This window comes from Pholcus phalangioides, unplaced genomic scaffold (assembly GCF_987345545.1).
Source record: "Pholcus phalangioides strain wild (caught in Gottingen) unplaced genomic scaffold, Ppha-v1.0 ptg000013l_1, whole genome shotgun sequence".
Lineage (NCBI taxonomy): Eukaryota > Metazoa > Arthropoda > Arachnida > Araneae > Pholcidae > Pholcus > Pholcus phalangioides.
In genome coordinates, this window is record NW_028301606.1 from 3,818,796 (window position 1) to 3,842,497 (window position 23,702).

Sequence of the window (23,702 nt, forward strand, 5' to 3'; positions counted from 1 at the left end):
CTGATCGGTTTCACCGTCCATTGCACGGTTCCGTTCAGCATATATTACGCTCTAGCGAAGGAAAATCTCTATCTCCTCTGTAGCTTAGTGGTCAGAGCACTCGTCCGGCAATCGAAGGACCCGGGTTCAACTCCCGGTACAGGCAGGGATGAGTTTTTTCCTTCCTTAAAAAATTAACATCTCAAATAATAAATATCTTCACAACATCCAGTCTTCTGTATACAAGTGGAGAGCGACATTCATGCCATGTATATGCAATGGTTTTGTCACTTCTTTAATCTCGCCAATATTATGCATAATAGTTTGTGCCTTTATAATAGTTTGTCACTTTCTCAATCCTCCCAGTAATTGAAGAAATCAGTGCTGGGTATTATAGCTAGTTCCAACATAAAATTGAAAAACTCAAAGGTAGTTTTTAAGAGCTGCTGTAGTCATCCAAAAATTCAAATTAGCAATAAAACGTCTTGATGTACCTTATTGTATATTTACCTACCGCAGATCAAGCAAGCACAAACAATTTATGCACCAAAAAATCAAAGAAAACAATTTTAATTCTTAAATAAATCTTTTTTGCTAAAAACTTCACATTCTTCCATGCACTTGTAAAGTAGTCATTCATTTTTCCCCACTTTATTCATCAAGTAGTCCACGGTAATGTCATTGGCTGAGGGTTCTGGAGATAAGACATGACCACCGCTGAAATCGACAACCTGTAATAAGAAATGAAAATTTCAAGGGCTTTCAATATTATTATATAAAAACAGTTCATTTAAATAAGAAACTTGGAGTGTAACAAATTACAGTATTAGTTGGAATGAGTGAAAAATATTTTGAGCGGCATTGGTGTATGTGCTGCCCTTACACAAGACATAAATGTCAGAGCACTGCCATCAGACTGTCCCCTTTGCAAAGATCTCTTCTAGATCGGCTTCATGGCAGAGCTACCTTCCACTATTAAATTGAACTTCCATCAAAAAATCAGCTTTTGTTTATTCAGCAAAACATACTTGTGCAAAAACATTAACAATCAATATATTTTGAAAAATAAGATTTTCTGTGGATGTAAATGCTGAAAAAAATCTTTAAAAAGAAAGTTGTTTGCAAGTATACAACAAACCAATACACCAGAGACACAATCTTCATGTCCTTATGACATGCATTATTAGCATGAATCAATATATTGATTCCTTGCACTCGAAATGCAGTTCAGTAGACTAATTTTCACAATAACATAATATTTGTTAATACAAGATATACAGAAGACTGGATGTTGTGAAGATATTTATTACTTGAGATGTTAATTTTTTTTTTTTTTAAGGAAGGATATTTTTTTTAATAAATATCTTCACAACATCCAGTCTTCTGTATATCTTGTATTAACAAGTGGAGAGCGACATTCATGTCATAATATTTGTTATCATTCTTAATTTTTTTTAATGCATTGAAAAATTGATAGATGAAACCTTGTTACCATACTCTAACAAATTAACTGAAATGAAGAAGGAACTGTTCAAAGACCTTATATTTTTTCAGAAAACATCACAGAAAAATCACTAGATGCTCCTTTCTACTTCTGACGAATAAAGCAGATATAAACGAGATACTTAAAAACAAAATTTTAGGGTTTGTGTTATTTACAGATTTTCCATATTCATGGTCAACCCCTCTTCCTCCTAACCAAATCATAGCCCACTTCTGTCTCAATGAAGAGATTTTACCAGGTAGTCGAAGAAGACCTGGGCATAGGGGCAGAGATAGACTTGGAGGTCTGGGGGACACGGTCATTATTGCTGGGGGGGGGGGGGCAAGATGATGTCAATTCATATATACATTAGATCAGTCGACTCCACCTTTGATGCTGACCCTCCCCCCTTCCCCGTATCTCCGCACCCATGGACCTCGGCCATGCTTTCAGATATTGATGTGCATGCATGTGTTGTGAACCTCACATGTCTGTTTCTATGTAACCTTTGTTATGTGTAGTGCTGTCATCCATGCCGTCCATTTTTTAACCAAGAATGGAGTGTAATGATTGAATAATTGTATCATTTTAAGCCTGTTACTCCTATTACTCACACTCACATTTGCACCTCTAAATGGGAAACCACAGAAAACCAACATTAGCCAACTTCCACTGTGGCAACGGTGGGGTTCAAAACCGGGTCCTCATGCTGGGATTCCATAATTCACAATGACCACTCAAACAACACAGCAGCTTAGTCACCTCTGGAATGTGACCTACTCCCATACTCCCACTGACGACTGTAGTATGCATACCAAATATCTAGACAAGCCATAGTCTATATGAGACTGCATGTCCACCTTGTCTGTTGAGCATCACATGATCAAACCAAGGTTTAAGCTAGATAAAAAATTCTTTTGGCAAAATGGTCTGTCTACAATGCTAATGATTGATGGTTTGATGTCTACTCGTTACGTATCTCTTGTATGCATTTTTGCAAAAGTGGTTGCCTCTTCTTTCACATTTTGCAAAAAAAGCTTAAACTCTGGAACAAAACTAAAAAGTCACTGACTCACTTTTTTTCACTGCAGTCAAGGTCGTCTTCATGACATTAAGGGACTACGCTCAAGCTTTCTTTTAGGATCCTTTCATTATTTTAATAAAAGAGCACATTGAAAATCATATAGTATGCACATGTGTGTGTTAATGAAACCCTTCAACAGTTTAAGAGTCCTTGTCTGATTCAGGTTGATTCGCAAAGACGTCACTGACCATGGGAGTGGTATTAAAGTAGAAGCTTCCCAATTTTTTTAGGAATGTGTTCATGTTGACGAGAGAGAAAACCTTCAAACTATTAGACTCATAAAGTTGTGGTGAACAAAATTAAGTATTTACACAGTGTAAAAGAAAATTGTTCCAGACTTTGCCATGAAGTTGGGCTGGAAGAGATCTCGGCAACGGAAAAAGTCTGGGAGCAGAGTTCTGACATTCATTCATTCAATGCAGAGGAAAATGAGTCAGAGAATAAATGTGGACAAGATTTTTCCCACAGCAAAACAATTGTGAGATGCTCTGGATGTTATCAGAACTCTAGAGCATAGAGGTATATTTAAAAATGTTTATGGACTATTCTATGACTTAGAAAAACATGTGCACACACATATTCATAAGTCTTCAAAGTAAGTGACATTACAGGTATTTTTCATGTAGGAATAGCCAACAGTAGTATTGTCATAATCGCACTCACACTCCCTCTCCCCCCCCCCCCCCAATAGCAAAACCACAAACCACACGCTTCACACATAAACACATTGGAAGTGGAAGTAGCACGTTTGAGTTTTTTTAGAGAATTACAAGTTGATTTTATTCATGGTTATTCCCTAATCAAGATATATTACACAAATAACTCCATGTGGAATATAAACGAATAAGGGCACCCTCACAGTACACAGGATTTATACAAAAAAAGGTCCTCGTAATAATCAATACAAAATTTTGATCAACTCCCCTATCATCACCTTTGACTGATGAACAGGAGCTTAAGGTAACTCTGGAAGGCATTGTCATGGTTTATTTTCAGTTTCCTGAGAGAGTGTGTTCGCATTTTAGCACACGACTTACCTCCATGAAACCCTGATCACTCTCTGCTGAAAAATGTTGTCAGTACTAACTCTATATCGATTTAAAACTCTCCTGATTGGTGAATATGATCGCCTGACAACCAACAAGGGCACTGATTGGCTCAGAGGCACATTTGAAAAACTTGACTTTTCCTATTGTCTGTCTCAGGTGATATGATCATGTTGCGCAACCTTGTAGATATCTCAATACAAGAAAAATATGTCGTAGAATTCCTACAAGGGAAAAAAAACTCAAACGTGTTGCTTCCAATGTGTTTATGTGTGAAGCATTTGGTTTGTGGTTTTGCTATTGGGGGGGGGGGGGAGTGTGAGTGCGATCATTACAGTATGTATGAAAAATGAAACTGGGCATTTAAGAAACTGTAATTTAAAATATCACAAATTAAATTATTGAACAAGAAAAAAAATAAAGGGTGTTTTCTCCCAGTTAACTGCTGAAACATAATCTCTGCTTAAGAAGTACCCCCCCCCCCCGCCACTCCTGCATACATCAGTGGTAACTATATATGAACAACAAAACAAATATTTTCTGAATGAAAGAATCAACCACTTGTAAGAATCAAAATGGATAAGCCAAATGTGATTCTTATAAATGGCAGCTACTGTACTTGAGATTTTGACCTAGAAACTTAACACTTTTGTCAATTAACCAGAACATATGCATATGAGCTCTAGGGCTCAGAGTAAAACAGCCCCCCCCCCCCAAATGATTCAAAATTTTCATTCATTCTGAAATTTTTTTTTTCCTCAATTCTGTACTTTCATTGATAAATGACTGTCATAAATTTTCGTTGGGTGAGCTCATATTTTTTGTTTTGATGTCTTAACCCTTTCTGGTGTGCATGTCCCCATAGTAAAACAACCTTTTCAAAATTCCATCAAAAGATAACTAATATTTGCTCAGAAATAATTTAATTCCTATTAACTAGCTTAAGATTTAGATTTTCTGCCAGAAATGGCAACATCATACTGGTTTTGTTTTGCAAGTGGTAAAAGAAATCTGCCATTTTCTCTATTTTTATATGATACTTGTTTTAAAATTTATTTCCTAACATAAAAAAAAATTTTCTCAAAAATTGTGGATGATTTTTTATAGTTTTTGCCCTATTTATTGAAATCAAGCCATTCAATTGAACTTAAGAATAGTGTTTAGACTCTGCTCAAGCAAGTGGACTGTATCTGAAGAAGGCTTTGAAAACTTAAACAACTTTATTCTTATGCTATTAGAACATTACTCAAGAGAGCGACGGAAGGCCCGTGCTCTTTCTCTCGTGCTAAGGCAGCAACTCTCCTCTACTCCCACGCAGTGGGAGGGTTTTGGCGCATGGCGCAGCTTGGCGGTCTTAACACTCCCGCCGATTGAAATTACATAATTTCAATTATACAATACATACAATACAAAAATTTTCAAAATAGAATGAATAACGCAATAAAAATTAATGTCCTGAATAAGTGAATGAAATGAATATACAATATAAATACATTAGAACATGTTATACACAAATGCAAAAATAATTCTTACTCAATAGGTAAAAAAAACACAAATAATTCTCACACTTCTTTTCAAAATTTTGCCACTGGGCAAACGTATATTTACAACTCTTATCTTTCCTTCGTTGCCATGGAACACTTCGGTGATCCTGGCAGTACTCCATTGAGTGCTTGGTAAATTGTCAACTTTTAACAGTACAGGCTTGTTTTTGAAACAAATAAGACACTCTTGTACTCATATTAGCCTCCTGCTAACTTCCTACAAAGATTTCTACCATTGATTGGCCAAAACTTTTGTCTCACATGATATAATAACGACTGTGCACCAATATGCAAATACTTTAAATGGTGGTATCTCAATATGATCATGGTGAGAGGATGGTTAGATGGCAATAACATGGGAAATTTACTGTTGGTATTTAGATCGGAATTCTGAAGTCTTCCACCAACTCTCAAAATACCATCATCATCCAAGAAACAGTTCAAGGAAGCTAACTTGGAGTTACCCTTTAGAGCCTCTCCCCTCTTAAGTCTTTCGATTTCTTCCTTAAACTCCAACCCTTGAATGATTTTTATCAGGAGATTTTCAGAAAATTGTATTTCCTGTCTCATTAAGTTACCTGCTCGTTTTTCACAAGATCTCAAATTATAGGCAAATCTTAATACAAAACTCAATATACGTAATATTGTGACGTAACTACTGTTAATTTTTAAGATATATTCAATGAGAGAATTCTTGGTAGTTAGAGTCAAAGACAAGTTAGTGTCCTCAAAATTACTGTTCGAATTTTTTTTGAGTTCTTTGGAGTACTCACTTTCAAACAGTTCGGTAACCACAGGTGGTGAGTCCTCATAAGCAAGCTCTTCTCTCATCAAGAATCTCGGTCCGGTCCACCATCTGTCACTGTGCAAAAGGGCGTCAGCACTGATGCCTCTGGTAACCAAATCGGCTGGGTTGTCCTTCCCAGGGCAGTGGAACCAACAGTTTTTTCTGTCAAAGTTTGGATTTCCACGGTTTGCGACGAATGGTTTCCATCTTTTTACTGAACCCTTTATCCACAACAATACGATCTGTGAATCGGAATAGAAGTAGGTCTTACATGGTCTTTTCCTTCTCACGACTTTCTCAATCTCGCAGGTCAATCTTGCCGCTAGTAGTGCTCCGAGTAACTCCAACCTCGGTAGAGAAAGGTTCTTCAGTGGCGCAACTCTGCTTTTGGAAGCAATCAGGTTCACGGAAATATGGTCCCTGAACCGGACTCTGAGGTACGCCGCTGCTTCGTAGGCTCTTTGACTGGCATCTGAAAAACAATGAATCTCTATTTCATTCGAGTCATCTTCAGAAAGATCGAGAATGACCCTCGGCACTTGTAGTTCGGATAGGCGGGGAAGTTCCGAAGCCACAGTTCAATTTTCGAAGCCACAGTTCTTGGAATAAACACTTCAGTCTAATCGTGTAGGGGGTAAGAAGTCCAATTGGGTCGAAGATTCTACCTGCTGTTCGCAATAAGAAGCGTTTCGTATTTTTGTTTTGTTTCAGGAATTCCACAAGGTCCATGATATCCATGGCTAGATAATCATGAGAAGCATCCCATGACAATCCCAAAACCTTGTGCATGTTGATGCCGTCTGTATGCTGAGGATGGACGTCAAATCCCTCTTTCTTCCATAGATGAATCAGCCTAGGATCGTTAGATATCCATTTACGAAGATTCATGTTGGCACCTCTCATGATCTCTCTAGTTTCACGAGAGACTCGCAATGCTTCTGCCACGCTGTCTTCTCCAGCCACTAGATCATCGACGTAAACACAGGTGTCGAGCACTTGAGTTGCAACTGGATAATTGTCGCGTTGTTTTTCTATGTGTGTTTTGATCGTAGCAGCAAGTAAGAATGGGCTGGCATTGACGCCGAATAATACTCTTTTGAATCGAAACTCTTGCACGTTGGCATGATCGCTGATGCACCTTGCATTGGTGAATAGAAACCTCACTGCATCTCTTTCGTTTTCTGCAAGAGAAATCTGTAGAAATGCTTTTTCGACATCTGCAAGAAACGCGATTTTGTTGAGACGAAAGTACGTCAACAAATGAAAAATGTTCGGGTTTAAGTTTGCACCTGTCCAAAGGCAGTCATTCAAGGACAGTTCACCTGGTTTGTGAGAGCTTGCATCGAATACAATTCTCATTTTTGTCGTGACGCTTTCTGCTCGAAATACTGCTTGATGTGGCAAGTAATATACTGGTTTTCCATCAGTGTTTTCCGCGTCTGGTACTTTCTCTATAATCCCTTGATCCAAGTAATTGTCTAGTACTTCACGATACTGAGCAAACATAGTCGGATCGTACCGCATTCTCTTGAGAAGGCTCTGTAACCGTTTCTCTGCGACACTAAAGTTATCATTTAGCTCTATCCAATCTCTCTTCCATGGTAGGCTAACCTCATATCGTCCGTCTTTGAAACAGACTGTTTTGTCAAACAACTGTTTGGCCTCGTCGGTTTCCTTGAATTTAGGATCATCAATTATCCCGATTGACTCCAGTTCCCAGAACTTCGCCAAACCCTTTTCAACCTCATCCCGATAACTCGTTAAATGGCAATGAAGATTGTTGTAGGTTACCGCATTCTGGAATGTCCCTGTTACTATCCAACCAAACACAGATGCTTGAAGTATGATAGGCTCATTTTTCAATTTTATTTGGTTGTTCTCCAATAACTCGTAAAATATTTCTGCACCCAACAATGCGTCTATTTTTTGCGGAATATTGAAGTTAGGATCCGCGTAACTCAAGTTTCTAGGAAGTTCAACGCAGGTCAAATCCAAACGCTTTGACGGCGTTAAATCTGTTATCTTGGGAACAACTAAAAGATCGAGCTTTTTACTATAGTCCCCTTCGCGGTTAGCGATTAGCGTTGTTACTTTTTTCTTTATGTTCAGAATAGAGTCATTCAGTCCTGCAATAGGAACGTTTACAGTGTTTCTCCGAAGTCGTAAAGAGTCTGCCACCTCATTGCTGACAAAACTGACTTGAGAGCCGGCGTCGAGTAAAGCGCGTATTGGAAACATCCCACCAGCTGGCCTCTGGATGTAAACTATTGCTGTTGACAACAGAACGCATCCCCTTTTCTCGCTTGAATGTAAGCAATTGTCAACACTGGAAGATGCGGCACATGAGTCTGTCGTTTTCTCTTTCTTGGTCTCACAAGCCCCGATTTCTTTTCTTTCAGTGGGGGACTCATTTTGTTTTGGTTTTTGTGGTTGTGCATTCTCTCTATGGATTAACGAATGATGCTTCTTCCCACACATACGGCATCTCTTATCGCTGCCGCACTCGACTACTCTATGGGATTCCAGACAGTTAAAACACAGTTTTTTATTTTTTACTTCGTATATTCTCTCTTCAATAGAAAGGCTATGAAAAATTCTACACTTATAAATTGGATGATTCTCTCCGCAAATGGGGCAGGAATTTTGCTTTGCATTCGCTTTGGCTATCAGACTTTTAGGTTTTGAAAGTGCATCGAATTTAGATTTCGCGTAGGAAACTCGTTGAGTATTTTCAAGCACTTGGCTCCTTCTTTGCAAAAAGTCAACAAACTCTTCCCATTCGGGAAATTCCGTGTTTTTCAGCGACATTTCGTACTGCTTGCGTGACTCACGGTCTAGCTTAGGCAAAATATCATTAACAAGCAGTATCTCAGTTAGCTTATTCATCTCAAGGTTTACAAGTTTGAGCCCTCTGAGATGTCTCAGGATAGTATTGTAGGAAGGAAGACGTCCTATCTTTCACGGTAAGATACGAGCGCCCTCTGACGATGTATACTGAGTTGAGAGACGCAGACGTCGACGTGTACGTGGGTGAGATCAGACGTGGCCTCCCACACTGACGCTTTTGTTGTATTATTCTGTTCTTATTTAATCAGGATCAACGTAATAAACTACCTTAGTATCCCTTTTAGTTGTATTAAATGTGAGCATTCCCCACATTTGGGGGCTCGCCCTTTCAAACCCAATTATCCCCTAGATAAATGACGAGTGTAGTAACATTTGGTAGACGCGACGAGAAGCTATCCAACGCGAGTGTGATACTGTGTGTGTGCATCTGGATTATTTAGCAGACTTTTTGTTTTCATCAGACGGGGTGAGTTCTTTTTCTCATAATGGAGATTTCTCTCGGAGAAATTCCATCCATTGCTCAAACTCTAAAATTTGCGAAATCATCAACCATAAAGCTCTTAAATGACATCATTTTTGCCGAACCCTTCGATCGAAGCAGCAGAAAAAAGCTTCGAGCTTTCAAGGGATTTCCTTGGAATGTTGATGTTCCCGAAAGAAAAAAAGTAGTCCTAGAATCATTTAATTTGTCCCAGTTAATTTCAGTCGGAAATGCCCTGCATTTGGAAATCCCCAAAACAAAGGAACAGATTTGCGACGAAATTTTTAATTTTTTGTCGAATGTGCAAGACTTTCACAATTATAATAGTAAAAATAATTCTTCAGAAGAGGACAGTGACGATGATGATGATGACGACGCCGAAACCTCCATATCGCAGGCTTCAGTTCATGTAAAGAAAAAAGAACACCCACTCCACACCGACGCGACCCCACCACATATCCACCCTCACACTAAGCAGAACAGAGACTCGTTCACCCCACGGAATCCCCTGCATGTAAACAAAAATGCTGTTGTGACGACGATTCCGAACCCTCCCTTCGAAAACCATCAAAGCTGTCAAGACGGAAGTTATTGGCTGGTTTTGAACGACTTGAAAGAGACGATGAGGTCTTTCTCGGGGAAAGATACATATGGTGTGAATGCTTTCATCGGGGACGTGGAGGAGAATTTTTCGCTTTTTCCCTCCCTAACTGAACAACAAAAAATCATGCTCGTAAAACGAAACCTTGTAGGCCCCGCGAAAATGTTCGCGCAATCCCAAAGAGGGCTAACGACATGGAAAACATTAAAGGGAGCACTACTTGAGGAATTTAGCATGAAGATAAACAGTGCCGAATTGCACAGACGACTTCAACAACGGAAAATGCGTCCGTCAGAAACCCTTTCTGAATATTTTATAGCTATTCGAGAATTAGCTAGCCATGGCAATGGTATTATCGATGATGCGTCGATTATAGACTATTGTATAAACGGTATTTCTGATTTACCAGCAAATAAATTTCTACTCTATGGGTGCCAGACGATTGCCGAATTCAAAACAAAGTTAATGATGTATGAAAAAGTCTTTAATGAAACAAGCCGTAGCCGATCCTCAACTGGATTCCATCATCCAACTAATACTCTTGACGCAAACAGTTGGTTCCACAAGCCAAACCCGAAATTAAGCAGTCAAAAGCCAAACCCGAATTTCGAAAACTTTCATACACCTAGGCAATCAAAGCAGATCACGTGTTTTAATTGCAATGGAAATGGTCATATTTCTAGACTATGTCCAGAGAAACATCGAGGACCAAAGTGTATTTCTTGTTCCGAATTTGGTCATAAATCTGACGCGTGTCCACAAATCATCCAAAAATCCTTGCATTATGCCGCTGACGTAAATAATACCTACCAAGCTACTCCGCTAGATGTAATGTGCAAAGATGTTCGACTCATGGGTACTAAAATAAGATGTTTAGTTGATACAGGAAGTCAAATGACTCTCATGAAAGAAAATGCATGGATCCATCTGGGATCACCAAAGCTAACAACGAATATTGGTGTTCTCACTGGATTTGGTTATTCAAAAATTCGTGTTATTGGTTCTTTTCAAACGACGCTTTCCATTGACGATCAGAACCTTACTGCTCAGATACACGTTGTGCCGAATCCCTCCATGATATTTGATATTATCCTAGGATGTGATGTCATAAACCAAGCCGAACTTACTATTACACCCGATGGTGTGATATTTTCCAATCTTCAGAAGCAGACGTCTGACGATGCACATAAACCACTTGTTTATGCGATACTTGAAGAAAACCCTAAAATTGACATTTCGCCCTTAGTCTCGAAAGAAACCCAAACTGACGGTAATCAATTATTTCCATCTGATGTGGCTACTAAAACCGAAACTACGAAAGCTGAACTTTGCATCATGGTCACAGACGACAAACCGATGTGCCATTCTCCCAGAGAGCCTTTCATCGAACGTGATATTGATGAGGAACAATTCTTCGATTTGCTTGAAGGCGATATTGATGATGAGAAACAGATGATTCCTGTGTGCGATAAGCTGGTTGTGCATATGGTCAACACCGATGACGAGAAGGTGGTGAAACATTCAACAGCATCCGACGTCATGGAAGCTGAACCTGATAACAACACTGATGATGAAGATTGTTGCTGTTTCTTCTCTCTAGTTGCCGAATTGGTGCATTGGACAGATGTCAAAGAAAGTGCTATAGTGTTTGTGTTGGTGTTACTTCTGCTATTATCTCTAAAATATTTCTCATATATAAGTGTTGCAGCATACCTCTTCGTTGCAGTTTTATTCGTCACCATGTCTTTTCGGACATCCAAAAAAGTTCTTAAAGCTGTTCCGAAACCTAATAGAAAGAATGCCAAACAGAGTTGTTTGCATTCCCTTCAAAAAGACGATTCCCCTTTGAACACCTACAATATCAATCACCTTGGACATCTGCCGACGTCCAACAAAAACTTCAAACATATGTTAAAGGTTAGAAAGACGTATAACTATCGTAGAAGACCTCCAATCAAATACAAACTGAACGACGTTGTCACAATAATATGAATATTTGACTTGATTCATTTTATTTTATGTGTATACTTTTTTTTTTCTCCTTTCTTTTTCATTTTAATGCGATTGATTTTTTTGTTCATGATCCTATTGATTTCGTATTTCCATGAATGATAGATGATTATTATGATTATGAACATATTATTTCATGATTAGGCGTATTATCATTTTTCAATAGACGTGTTATTTCGAAACTTACGTAATATTTTTTTTTGTGTGTTTATGTATATATATTTTCTTTCTTTTAGCGTGTCTTCTAATTTTCGATAATTTTTTTCATGGTGTGTTTTTGTCGCTGATTTTTATTTTGACGTGTTTTAATTTTTAGTTATGAGTCAATATTTTTTTTTTGTTTGCGGATGTGCTTAGTGATTATTATTTCTAATATGCCTTTTATTATAATTATCATTGCCGTTTAACCATATTATGCCGATTTTTTTTAATTTTTTGATGTCCATTTCTTTTCCCTGGCAAGTTTTTGTCTATTTGCTTATATGTGTGTACATTATATGTATAAGTATTGCACATGCGAGGGCGCATGCTACAGATCAGAATGGCCGATGTAGGAAGGAAGACGTCCTATCTTTCACGGTAAGATACGAGCGCCCTCTGACGATGTATACTGAGTTGAGAGACGCAGACGTCGACGTGTACGTGGGTGAGATCAGACGTGGCCTCCCACACTGACGCTTTTGTTGTATTATTCTGTTCTTATTTAATCAGGATCAACGTAATAAACTACCTTAGTATCCCTTTTAGTTGTATTAAATGTGAGCATTCCCCACAGTATTCACCATTTTTCGAAGCTCTTTAGCTGATTCATGATGTATTTTCTCAAGGTTAAGAATAGCGTTGATATGTGTGTCAGCGATGAACCTTTTGTTTTCAAATCGCTTCTCTAATTCTCCGAAAAGCGAGTCGAAGGTATCGTCGACCGTTTCGACAAGTTTCGCTTCCCCTCTTAACGAGGCTCGAAGATAGTGAAGTTTATGAGCTTCATTCAGTGATTCATTGTCTATAATTAAAGATTTGAACTCGGATTTGAATGAGCTCCACTCTTCCAGATTTCCCGAAAAACTCGGCAAAGGAATCTCCGGCAATTTTGCGGTTGCAGGTTGAGCGACCTGATTATCTTCCGATTTGATTTTTAGTTTTGAAACTAAACATTTTGAACGTACCTCTAATGCGTCTACGTTCGCCTCCATCTCCTCGATTTGGTCGAAGGCATCATCTAGTTGTGCGTCCGCTGGCAAGGCGGCGTATCCCTCTAAGAGTTCATCGATGCTCGTTCGAATGTCCTCAATTTTCACTAATTGTTGTAACAGCACAACATCAGTTTCTTCACTCGATTCATCGATGTTTTGTAATACCGACTGGACTCGTGTAATCCTCCTTTTGATCGCACCGCGAGTGCGGTTGAGTGTTGTCTGGTCCATCTTAATTTTAATTCTCCGGCGAAGATGTTGACCAAAATGTTTAGACTCTGCTCAAGCAAGTGGACTGTATCTGAAGAAGGCTTTGAAAACTTAAACAACTTTATTCTTATGCTATTAGAACATTACTCAAGAGAGCGACGGAAGGCCCGTGCTCTTTCTCTCGTGCTAAGGCAGCAACTCTCCTCTACTCCCACGCAGTGGGAGGGTTTTGGCGCATGGCGCAGCTTGGCGGTCTTAACAAATAGTTTAAAATCAAATTATGGACGTTTTAAAAAGGTGGTTCCATACTGAGGACACCGCACATCTAGAGATATCCCCTAGTGGCATTGGTGCCGTCTTAATGCATGGGCCCACCCGGGCACATCAAGAGGATAAGAGGCCTCACAAAAATGAGAAGTAATTGCAATTTCTGAGAATTTTCCCGGTGAGGCCTCAAAAACATCACTTGGCCTGGGGACCCCTGATGCTCTTAAGACAGCCCTGAGTGGCGTCAGTATGAAACTACCTCTCTGAGATATAAAAAGCGACCTTATTTTTCTTCATTTTCTCCTCTCTTTCTTGTTTACTAGAAAATGGCTGACAGCAATGGTGTTGAAGCATCTCAGATGTGTATTAGTAGAGGAGTTTCGGGAGGTTAGAATAGAAGACACAACATGCTCTTTTTCATCCCACACATAACCATTCTTTCATTCCAGTGGTTTTAGAGTGGCTGCTGACAACTATTTTCTATGCTCTCTCTCCAGTGTTTTAATTTTACTTTCTAAAATTTCTTTTCCTTCCATCCCCAAACATTTATTACTTTTATTGGTGGTGAAATGCCTAAAAAAATTCCTTAGTGCAGAGGAAGTAAGATTTTACTAATTTCAGATCTTCCCTCTGATCCAGAATCGAATGCACCTGATGATACCTCAGATGAAGAAAATAAAACAAGCCTTACTGCATAGATGACGACGAAAATGATGGTGATGAAGAAGGTAAATAGTCCCTAATGCTTGGATCTTCTCGACAATAGTTCGCTAAAAAAAAGCAAGAATCAAAACCTGGACACTGAATTTCAAGGAAGAAGTGGGACCATCTAGGGGAAATTCTATAAATGCAGGGTATATCACCAATCTCAATGTTCTTATTATTTCCAATGTCACTGATGGAAAATTTGGCATTTCGAACAAATTTATATGCCACTGAAGAAGGAAAACTTACACTATCCTCTCATTGGAAAAGATGGTCTAGCTATCAATATGCTTATGTTGATCATTTTTGGCCTACAAAATCAGTAGAAAGAGAATTTTTCAAACAAAATGTTGCTTTTCCTGCATTAAACCCTAGGGAAGCTTTCAGTGTTTTAGGTAGGGGGGGGGGGTGTCCTCGCTGTGTGCCCACCTGTTGCTCGCTAGATTTTCATAAAAATAAAAGAATAGTTGCAAAATAAATTTATATGAGTCCTATGTACAGAGTACATGCAGTTAAGGCCTGTTTACACGAGGCAAGTGATTTAGTTGGTAACTTAATTTTTAGTTGCCAAGTACGATACAATGTATGCAGACGACAAGGGCCGTCTACACGGCTTTAGTTGGCAAGTGCGTAAGTGCACAAGTGATTTAGTTGGTAAGTTAAATACGAACGGTTCTATTTTTTCCGGTTAAGTAGACCTATGCGCATGCGCCAGTGGGCGTGACCTTCCGCTCTTGGAGGGGCCTTTTTGCTTTCTCACAGAGGGGTTTATTTTGATCTCAAGCGTGAACCTGTTCATACTCCGTCGTCTTCTGAAGTTTCGCTAGAATTCCGCAGAAATATTGGATGGTGAGGTGGTCAGAGGACACAACCTTCAAGTTTGTTGAAAAATATCTTCGCCATGAATGTTTGTTGAAATATTGAAATGAACATTACCTTAACAAACAAGCTAAAAACTATTCGATGTTGGAAAACACTATGGAATATTCTGTCAATGTGATGTCAGGAGTTGAAAAAAATTGAAGATTCAAAAATATATATCAGGTGTGGAGGATTTATATATTAAAAACTGGAGGGGGGGGGGGGGCTTTGAATATTTCTCTCGTCCAGAACAAATTTGCTGCCATCTGTTGTAAAAATACATGATCAAATATTTAACATAAGATATCTCTATAGATTAAAAAATAATAATGATTTTGAAAATTTGGAAATAATTTTTGTTTAATGAATTTTTATTATTTAATTTAGAATTTAGAATCTTAGAATTTCCTACAAATGCCAAGAATCTTCTCCTGTATTTTCGGCTTACATAATTCATAATTTATCTCCTCTTTAACTTTGATTAAAATATCATATAATTGATATTTACAATCTTATATTTCTTCTCGATGACTTACATATTTTGTATTCTTTTTTCCCCTGTGGCGTTCCCCTTACGTGCACCTCTTGATGCGTGGGTGGCAGAGGCGAAAAAAGGGGACAAGCGAACTGTTTCCCTTGCGTGACCTACTTCTTGCTCAGTGTGTTGCTCTCGTGCAAGTGAGAAAAAAGTTTCTCCTTTTTTATTATGTGGAATTGATATTGTTAACCTATGTAAATAGTTTTTTAAAATTAAATGAACATAAATATTATCAACCGTTTCCTCAATTGGAGTCAGAATATACATCGTCCTCTATGTGTACCACATAACTATACCCCTCTTAGGTAAGTGAAAGTGAATAAATTTATATTCTTTAAAAAAAATATCATATAATGTGGCTCTGATCACAGTATTCGTAAGTTCTACCTGATCATCTTCATCCATCGTTACGAAAGCTATGAGCTTTAAAAAAAGCACCTCTCTGAATGCCAGATAAATGAAAAATTATTACTATTATACTCCCGCACGTTGCGTCTGTCTCTCTCCGTGGATTTGAGTGGACTGAAGCGCGCATGCGCTAACTGCGCTCACCTCCGTAAAAATTATCCAATGAGCTTCTACTTACCACTTATCGTGTGGACACTTTCAAGAAGAATCGGTAAGTTAAAATTAAGTTAAAAACTAAAGCACTTGCCTCGTGTAAATGGGCCTTTAGTTTAGTCAAAAAAATTTTTTTTTATAGTGCTCCTCAAAGGTTGTTAAAGCATTTCGGTAAATACAGTCGGCCCTGCTCAAACAGAGATCAACGATTTTGGTACATAAAATCTGATTAACCAGGAATCTGATCATGTGGGGAGAAATTAGATTGCAGTGCAACTCATACCATAGTATAGATTTTATATATAAAATTTTTCATATTATCAAGCAAAAATATATTAGAGCAGAATGTATTAAATATCAGAATTTAAGTTTAATATTCATAATAAAAAACCAATATCTGCCAAAGGCAGGTAGAATATATAGTGTGATATGAATAGGATGAAACTAATTCAAAAAGCAAATTACCCCAGTGCTGAGAGAGAAAATAAACAAATGAAATATCAAATTGAAATCAGAATTATCATTTTGCATAGTGTATGTTTTATATTTTTTATCAGAGTTTCCAAAATCTTTGGCGATTTCCTCTTTTTTTTTACCCAATCATGGCAAGGTTGATTGATGCATTTTTGGCTTTTCAGAATAAAATGATTGGAAAAGAAATAAGTTGATACCATCAAAATTGGTTTCTCTCTCTCTATTTTCTGATCAAGCTCCCATTCTTTCACAAATCTTCTTCGATTTCATCCATGTTTTTTGCAATGCTTGATACCAAGAGAAATTTCATGTTCTTTGGAAAATTTCAGTTTGAATTTTATTACTATTATTATTATTGCATTCAAAACTCTTTCAATCTGTTTCACAAACAGAAATTCTTTCTTTTCGCGTAATTTTTTCTAATTTTAAGACATTGCATGAAGCCATGACATTTGGAGAGATATTTTAAGAATTTTTAGTTAGCACCCTCTATGGGCTAAACAAAGAACATAAAATAAAATAATTAAATGTACTGAATATAGCTTTAACATTACAGGGTACACAATTCTGGATATTTCATAAATATTAACTGTTCACATATTTTACTTAATTTCTAAATGGTTCATTCAATAAAAATATTATGAACATAGTGGTTGAAATGCATTTATAGTTATCGTGTAAATTCCAATATTCAAATTAAGCAAGAAAAAATTTTAGAAATCATCATATTTAGCATTGTCTCTATGGGAGAAATTTTAATTCTAGAGGATTCTATCAGTATAACTGGGGTATCAGATTATCCATTACCAAATTAAGCCGGTCCGACTGTATGTACAGTCAGTCTCACTTATAAAATCATCTGGAACCTAAAATTTCTCCCATACAATGTTAGAGTTTCCTGCTGAAAATGTGATATCTACTTTTCCCTTCTTGGATATCACGATTCCTGCATGAACACAACGGTTAATGCACATCAACCATTATATATATATCATATTTTTATTGGGTAAAACATTTGAAACTAAAGGTAAATATTTTGCAAGTTGAAACCTTGAAAAAACCTAGACTCGAGAGTGGGTGCGAGCCCTGAAGTACCTAAGTTGTCTTCAGTGCATACATTTGCAGTCATCGTATTGGACTCTTATCCTGAAAGATCTGCCGATCTGAAATTTGAAAAAGTCTCTCCACAGATAGCAGGCAGACCTATAACATGATACATGTCACGAAAATTCAAGCATTTACCATCTTCACTTCGGAAGACAGATAGCAGTATCAGCAAGAGCATGAAACAATTGTAACTATCACAACAAAAATATGTTACGGCTACACATTCCAATAAGTACCAATTAAATTTGTTAGAAATTTCTGCAAATGAATTCATACAAGAAGCATGTGCGGTTAAGCAGTTAATGTAAATGAAATTTCTTTATTTTATTTTTGAGGCCTGTTGAGCTCATAGAGGGCGCTAATTTTTTCAATGAAAAGAAAAAATCTTAGGTATTTTAAATGTTGTAGTTTAATATAATTCTCATTTTGATGCATGGTTTAGTCTAAAATCTTCGACTCTGGCCATATCGCTATATTGCAATTTACTGCCATTAGTGAGATAGGTTGGAAATGAAGGCGCTGTCTATCTGTGGTCGCCTCGCGTTCGTTAGGGAAAATATCTTATCTATATCCTCCCTTGGGTTCGAACCAGGGACCCTGACAACAGCTTTCACGATGGCAGACGAGCATCTTACCACCATGCCACTCGGGCACAACACATTGAAACTGGCTTCATTATGTTCTTATCTGCGTTTTTAAATCATCACCAGAAAATAATAATTAAAACTAATTATTAATTAGTTTTCAAAAATTAAAATAATTATACAAAAAATCTTCACGACGGCATATGCCGCCGTAACCAGTCAACTGGTTAAACAGCAATTGAATTGTTCCCCGCATGACCAAATACCCTGCTTAACCTGATTTGATATCAATTTAAGTGGGGCCGACTGTATGTTTTTTTTAGATGTTGGTCCAAATGTTTGTTAATTGGCGTTCGGTTGTGGGGGGAGGATTTTCGAAACTCATCAAGATGACTGTGGGTAAGAAATCAAATAAAATTTAGTTAGTAAATGAGCATGTACAGAAATGATCATTTGATCATTTTTGTCTCACCACAATCATTTTCTGCACACGAAGGCTAATTAGACCGGGGCCTACAATTTATAGCTGAACAGCAGGCTCTTTCTTATACTCATCTAGAGGTTGGTGCTTTAATCCCTCGATGGGGGACTCCTTGTGGTAGCAATTTTTTCTGCGGTCATGTCACCGTTCCTGTTGTACCCTATGTCAGGAAAGTTTTCTGACAAGGACGAACCGGTTATCGAACTCGCGACACCTCTAAAGCATCCTTTGGTACTTTAGGCGAGTATCTTATTGACCTGGGCTACCATGCCCTTTACAGAAATGAAACATAAATGCATTTAAAATAAGAATGAATAATACAGCAATTTACTCACATGAAGCTACTCAATATCTGCTTGGTGTCATCATTGACTCTCGCATTAGCGAAACTGATACTAGAACAATACAGAGCAACCCAGGCACACCATTTCAACTATAAAATAAAAATTTTAAAAATTGAATTTAAATACAAGCACAGCATCAAAAAGAAAAGAAAAAAGTGAATATTTATATACCAGAAAAACCACACAAATTCTTTGTCTTACAAGGAAAAGGGAGGGTCGCAAAGTGTTGTCCTCAAAAAATTATGGAAAAAATTCAAGTATATATTCATCTCACCCAGAAATACATAAGAAAACAGAAGAAAAAAAAATTAGAAACGGGGTGCAATCATTAAAGCTGCAAAAAAACTTATTAAATATAACAGTTGGTTACACATCGTCTCTTGGGTTTCTTGGCGATATCCATAAAATGTCTTTTCCACTTTCTTTTCCTTTCTCCTTGCTCCATCTCTTCTTTTTTTCTGAAAACTAGTTATTTCTTTTTTCTCTCTTTCCTTATTTGTGCAGCACCTGATCATGAGTTGTTTGAATGACCTCACTCTAGCATTCCAGGAGGTTGCAGCAGGTTTTTTAAATTCATTCTTGACCTCTATTGGCATTCAAAATATTAATAATTATAATTTTTTATGAGTGATCCATAATAATTTCACCGAATTTTTTTATATTTTTGTGCATATCTAAATGAGTAGAATCAAAGGTAATGTTTTTCAAAACTTTTTGAAGACATCACCTTCGGACTCTTTCCTTGCAAGTGATGCAGTAAAACCCTTTGCTATACTACTTATCCATCTTCTGCTGAATCCGGGATATTGAGGGCCACGTCGTTTCACACTGGGGCATCCTGAAGAATATGCTTTGATGGATATCACTCCCAGACAGAGAACACTGCCACTTAAAGGGCATAAATTCCAGTCTTAATTATCGAGAAGTTCCACAGTACTTATGTGAAAATCAACGAGCCAAGTAGAACATGGCTTGAAAATACAATCCCAGGCATCATGTCTGGATCTAATTGTCGATGTCTGAAATTCAGTTAGTTTTTTAACCCAGTGAAATAGTCTCCATGCACAACACTTTTGTGTACCACACAGAAATTAGCTTCACCGCACCTTCATTGACATTTTGGAGGGTAGATAGCACAAAATACTGATGTTATCAAATACTCTCTAAAAGAAAAACACTAACGAGAAATTTAAACATATACTGGAGGTGATTTTGTGTGAAATTCAAGGAGATATCGTTGTGGCAGTTTCAAAAGAATTTTAAAAAGTATCGTAATAGAGGGATTTTTCGTAGTAAAGGATAGGAGTATGATAGGAGATTAACATTGAACTATAGGCAATTCCAAACAAGGTTTAAAAAAATATTGTTGTACAGGGATTTATCATTGTATATATATCTCAAGGTTTCACTATAATTACCCTAAGCATGAAGGTCTAGTTTTTTAAGTAGGAACTCATTAATTGTCATTTGTAACAACTAAATGTTATTTTATTCAATTGGAGTTAATTTATCAAGTCTGCCTTTAGACCATCTGCATCATCATTGTGAACTAGAGGTGGTCCGTGGACTAGGTTGAGAAACTCTGCTATATATATCATAGGCTATAGGACGCCGTATTTGCATCCTATACATCAGTTTTTGGATAGCATGGAGTTTATCAGAAAGTTGCCAAATGTGGCACCTTGGTTACGTTTACTTTCTCCATGTTTGCCTGCTCCAACTGGATTTTACTCTCATTTGTTTACGAGGGCTTTAAACCTGCTTAGTGAAATAATATTAATACCGTTATTAAAAAAGATTGCATTTTCTTTGCGATTTCTTAAAATATGGTTCAGGTGTATCAAGTTGACAATAATATCAGCTCGCGAAGCTGGGTCCTGCCATCATTTGATTTACAAATATTGCAATATATTTGCATTGCATTAAACTGCAGCATCTCTTATTCATTTTTTATTATTTATATTTGAAGGTGAGAGGTCATGACAAAGTAAAAGCAAAAATCACATCTGTAGTTATAGCCGTAGCAATTTTACTACGTTCCTTCCCATGTCTTATTTGCATATTCGCATGCACATATGTTAGCGATTGGACGAAACATTTTCAGAACTATTGTGTTGTTGAACTTTGATCAGTCACATTTCAGCACCTATTTTTTTTGTTTTTGCTATTGATGGTGTTAAATTGCTCTGTGGGGTCAAAGTTTAACTATTTCAAATCCCAAAGAATTTTTTTCAATAAATTTTAATTTTAAATTCTATCGATTTTAAATTTGGTAATATCCATCTACAGTTCATTGAATTTTGCGTGGATTCTTCTAATTTATAACGTGGATTATGATTATGCATATTAAAGCACATGTGTGGATTTTTTTTATTATTGCTGTGTTGTTAAGGAAGAAGGGCGAAAAAAAGCTTTATTTCTCTACACTATGTCTCAGGATGGTTAAAATTCGAATGAGGTTGTGCTAAATTTGGCAATGTTTTTTGCCTTAGCGCTTTCGTTGTTTCAAAATTTTTTATCGGCGACAAAAATGGTTTTCGAGCAAATGTGCTGTCCTCATCTATTTTCAAAGTGTTGTTGTTATCACCAGTGTCTTCAGAGCTATTGTTCTTGTTTGTTATAATGCTTGTTTCCACAAGATACAGAGTCAGAGGTTATCGAACACCTTATGCTTGCAAAATGCATACTGGTGGAAAAAAATTACAATTCTAATGTATATTTTTTTGTGATTTTTTCTTTAATTTGAGTACCTATTTCTTTTTTTTTCCTTTCTTTTTTTTTTTGTAAATACATGAATGTTTTTTTCCCTAGTGGCCATCAAGATGGCCGCTCAAGACTCTTGAGTCGAAAGGGGCAAATGCCCTGGCGACAAAAAAAACTCACCAAATTTGGTGCTTATGGAATCTTAGCCCTTGGGATGCACTAGGGTTGCAACCTGAGGTCTTGTTGCCCATAAGAGTAGTTAAACTTCATTTCCACTATCACACTGGGTTTTTTTTTTTGTCCAATATCAAACAATATATTTGCCATTTTCAATCACATCCTCTTGTATAGACCCCAGGGCCAACTATAGGCCTATTGTATAACTAAATATAAATAAATAAAATCGCTTTGCACCAACGAAGTCTTGCTACGAACTTGGCACCCAATAAGAGTAACTAAACTCTGTTTTCACTAAATCGAGAACTGTACTGTTTTCTTGTAATTTCTACATCATAAAAAAAGATTGGAATAAATTACATTTTCGCAGCACAAAATATGTCATTCATACAATAGAAGTGAATGGAAATGATCATGTGGATCCCCCCCTTACAAAGCAATCCTATATCACCCTGCGGTCCACGGACTATAAGCTGAGAAACACTACTGAACATAATATATATTTTTTAATGTCAGGTCACAAATATGACGACATGCGAAACTCACTTTCATCATGAGGCCGCACATGCTGAAAATCATGCTCAAAACGTTCATGTAGTCCGGTACAGGATCTTCGCCCGGGGCAGCGGCGGATCCAGCCGCGGGAGCCTTGTACCTGTCCACGGGGAAAAATATATTATTAGGATTATACACAAGATAATTTCATCACGAGCACATAATGAAAATACACATCTTAACAGGGCCGTTTTAACCCAAGGGGCTCACCCAGGTCTCACAAAAGTAAGATCTGGGAATTCTGGAGAGTAATCGTGTAAATTTGCCAGGTAGGGCCTCTGGAAATCACTTGGCCCTGGGCCACCCATGAAAGCTTTCAGACGGCCCTACATCTTAATTTACCTTTGAACCCTTTCTATTCGGCGGGGGTCCGACGAAGAGTTGTTCGGGGGCTGAGTCGCTGGAGCCACGACTGATGGCATGTTTACTAAATCTAGAATATTATTACTGCAAAATTACTAATCAACGTCCTGGAGAAGCAGGAAAAGTGCAGCTACGGACGACTGTAACCGAGAAAAAGGTTGTGATGATGATGAGTCGAAAACCATGGCTGACGATTGTCGTGTTGCGCCATCTATCTTCAATAATAAACAAGTTTTTAATGGGGGTGATCTGAGCCAGGTATGGATGAAATCGATGTCTCCTGAAATGTGTTAGTTCCATTGTCCATCATTCAACGATAAAAGTACGGAAAATTTTGTTAAATATAGGACATTGCTAATTATACATAGCTAAGAAGTTGCTGAACGAAAGAAAAGTTGCCGACTATGGGTAATATTACTTCAAATTCTCCAATGGAAGAGTGAATTAAGTACTACCGCCATGCTACCCCCAAATACCGGAGCAGGACCCCTAGGCTGGGATCTTTAGTGGTCCCCAGATCAGACTTTCACGGGCCCCTTTATGATGAATTTATAGCGTAAAAAAACTAATAATGATGAAAATCATCCCAGGACTGGAGCCCTGGCTTTCAGCCCCACCCTTGCGGGGGCCATGCCTACAATCGCCGTGGATCAAAATGTGTTTCATGGAGGAAACATTCAACACGACAAATAAGGCAGATAAATATTTATAGTTACA

At 37.6% G+C, this 23,702-nt stretch overlaps 1 protein-coding gene across 1 annotated transcript; it reads right to left on the reverse strand.

The window, feature by feature from the left end:
• Positions 1-533: 533 nt before the first annotated feature.
• LOC149078483 (PAT complex subunit Asterix) lies at positions 534-23,139 on the reverse strand. The gene is made up of 4 exons (XM_089240598.1): positions 22,965-23,139; positions 22,614-22,722; positions 19,179-19,276; positions 534-710 (listed from the first exon to the last, which is right to left on the reverse strand). The coding sequence occupies exons 1-4, from the start codon at positions 23,042-23,044 to the stop codon at positions 638-640; spliced, it is 360 nt and encodes a 119-aa protein (XP_089096724.1). The 5' UTR covers positions 23,045-23,139; the 3' UTR covers positions 534-637.
• Between the last annotated feature and the right edge of the window lie 563 nt (positions 23,140-23,702).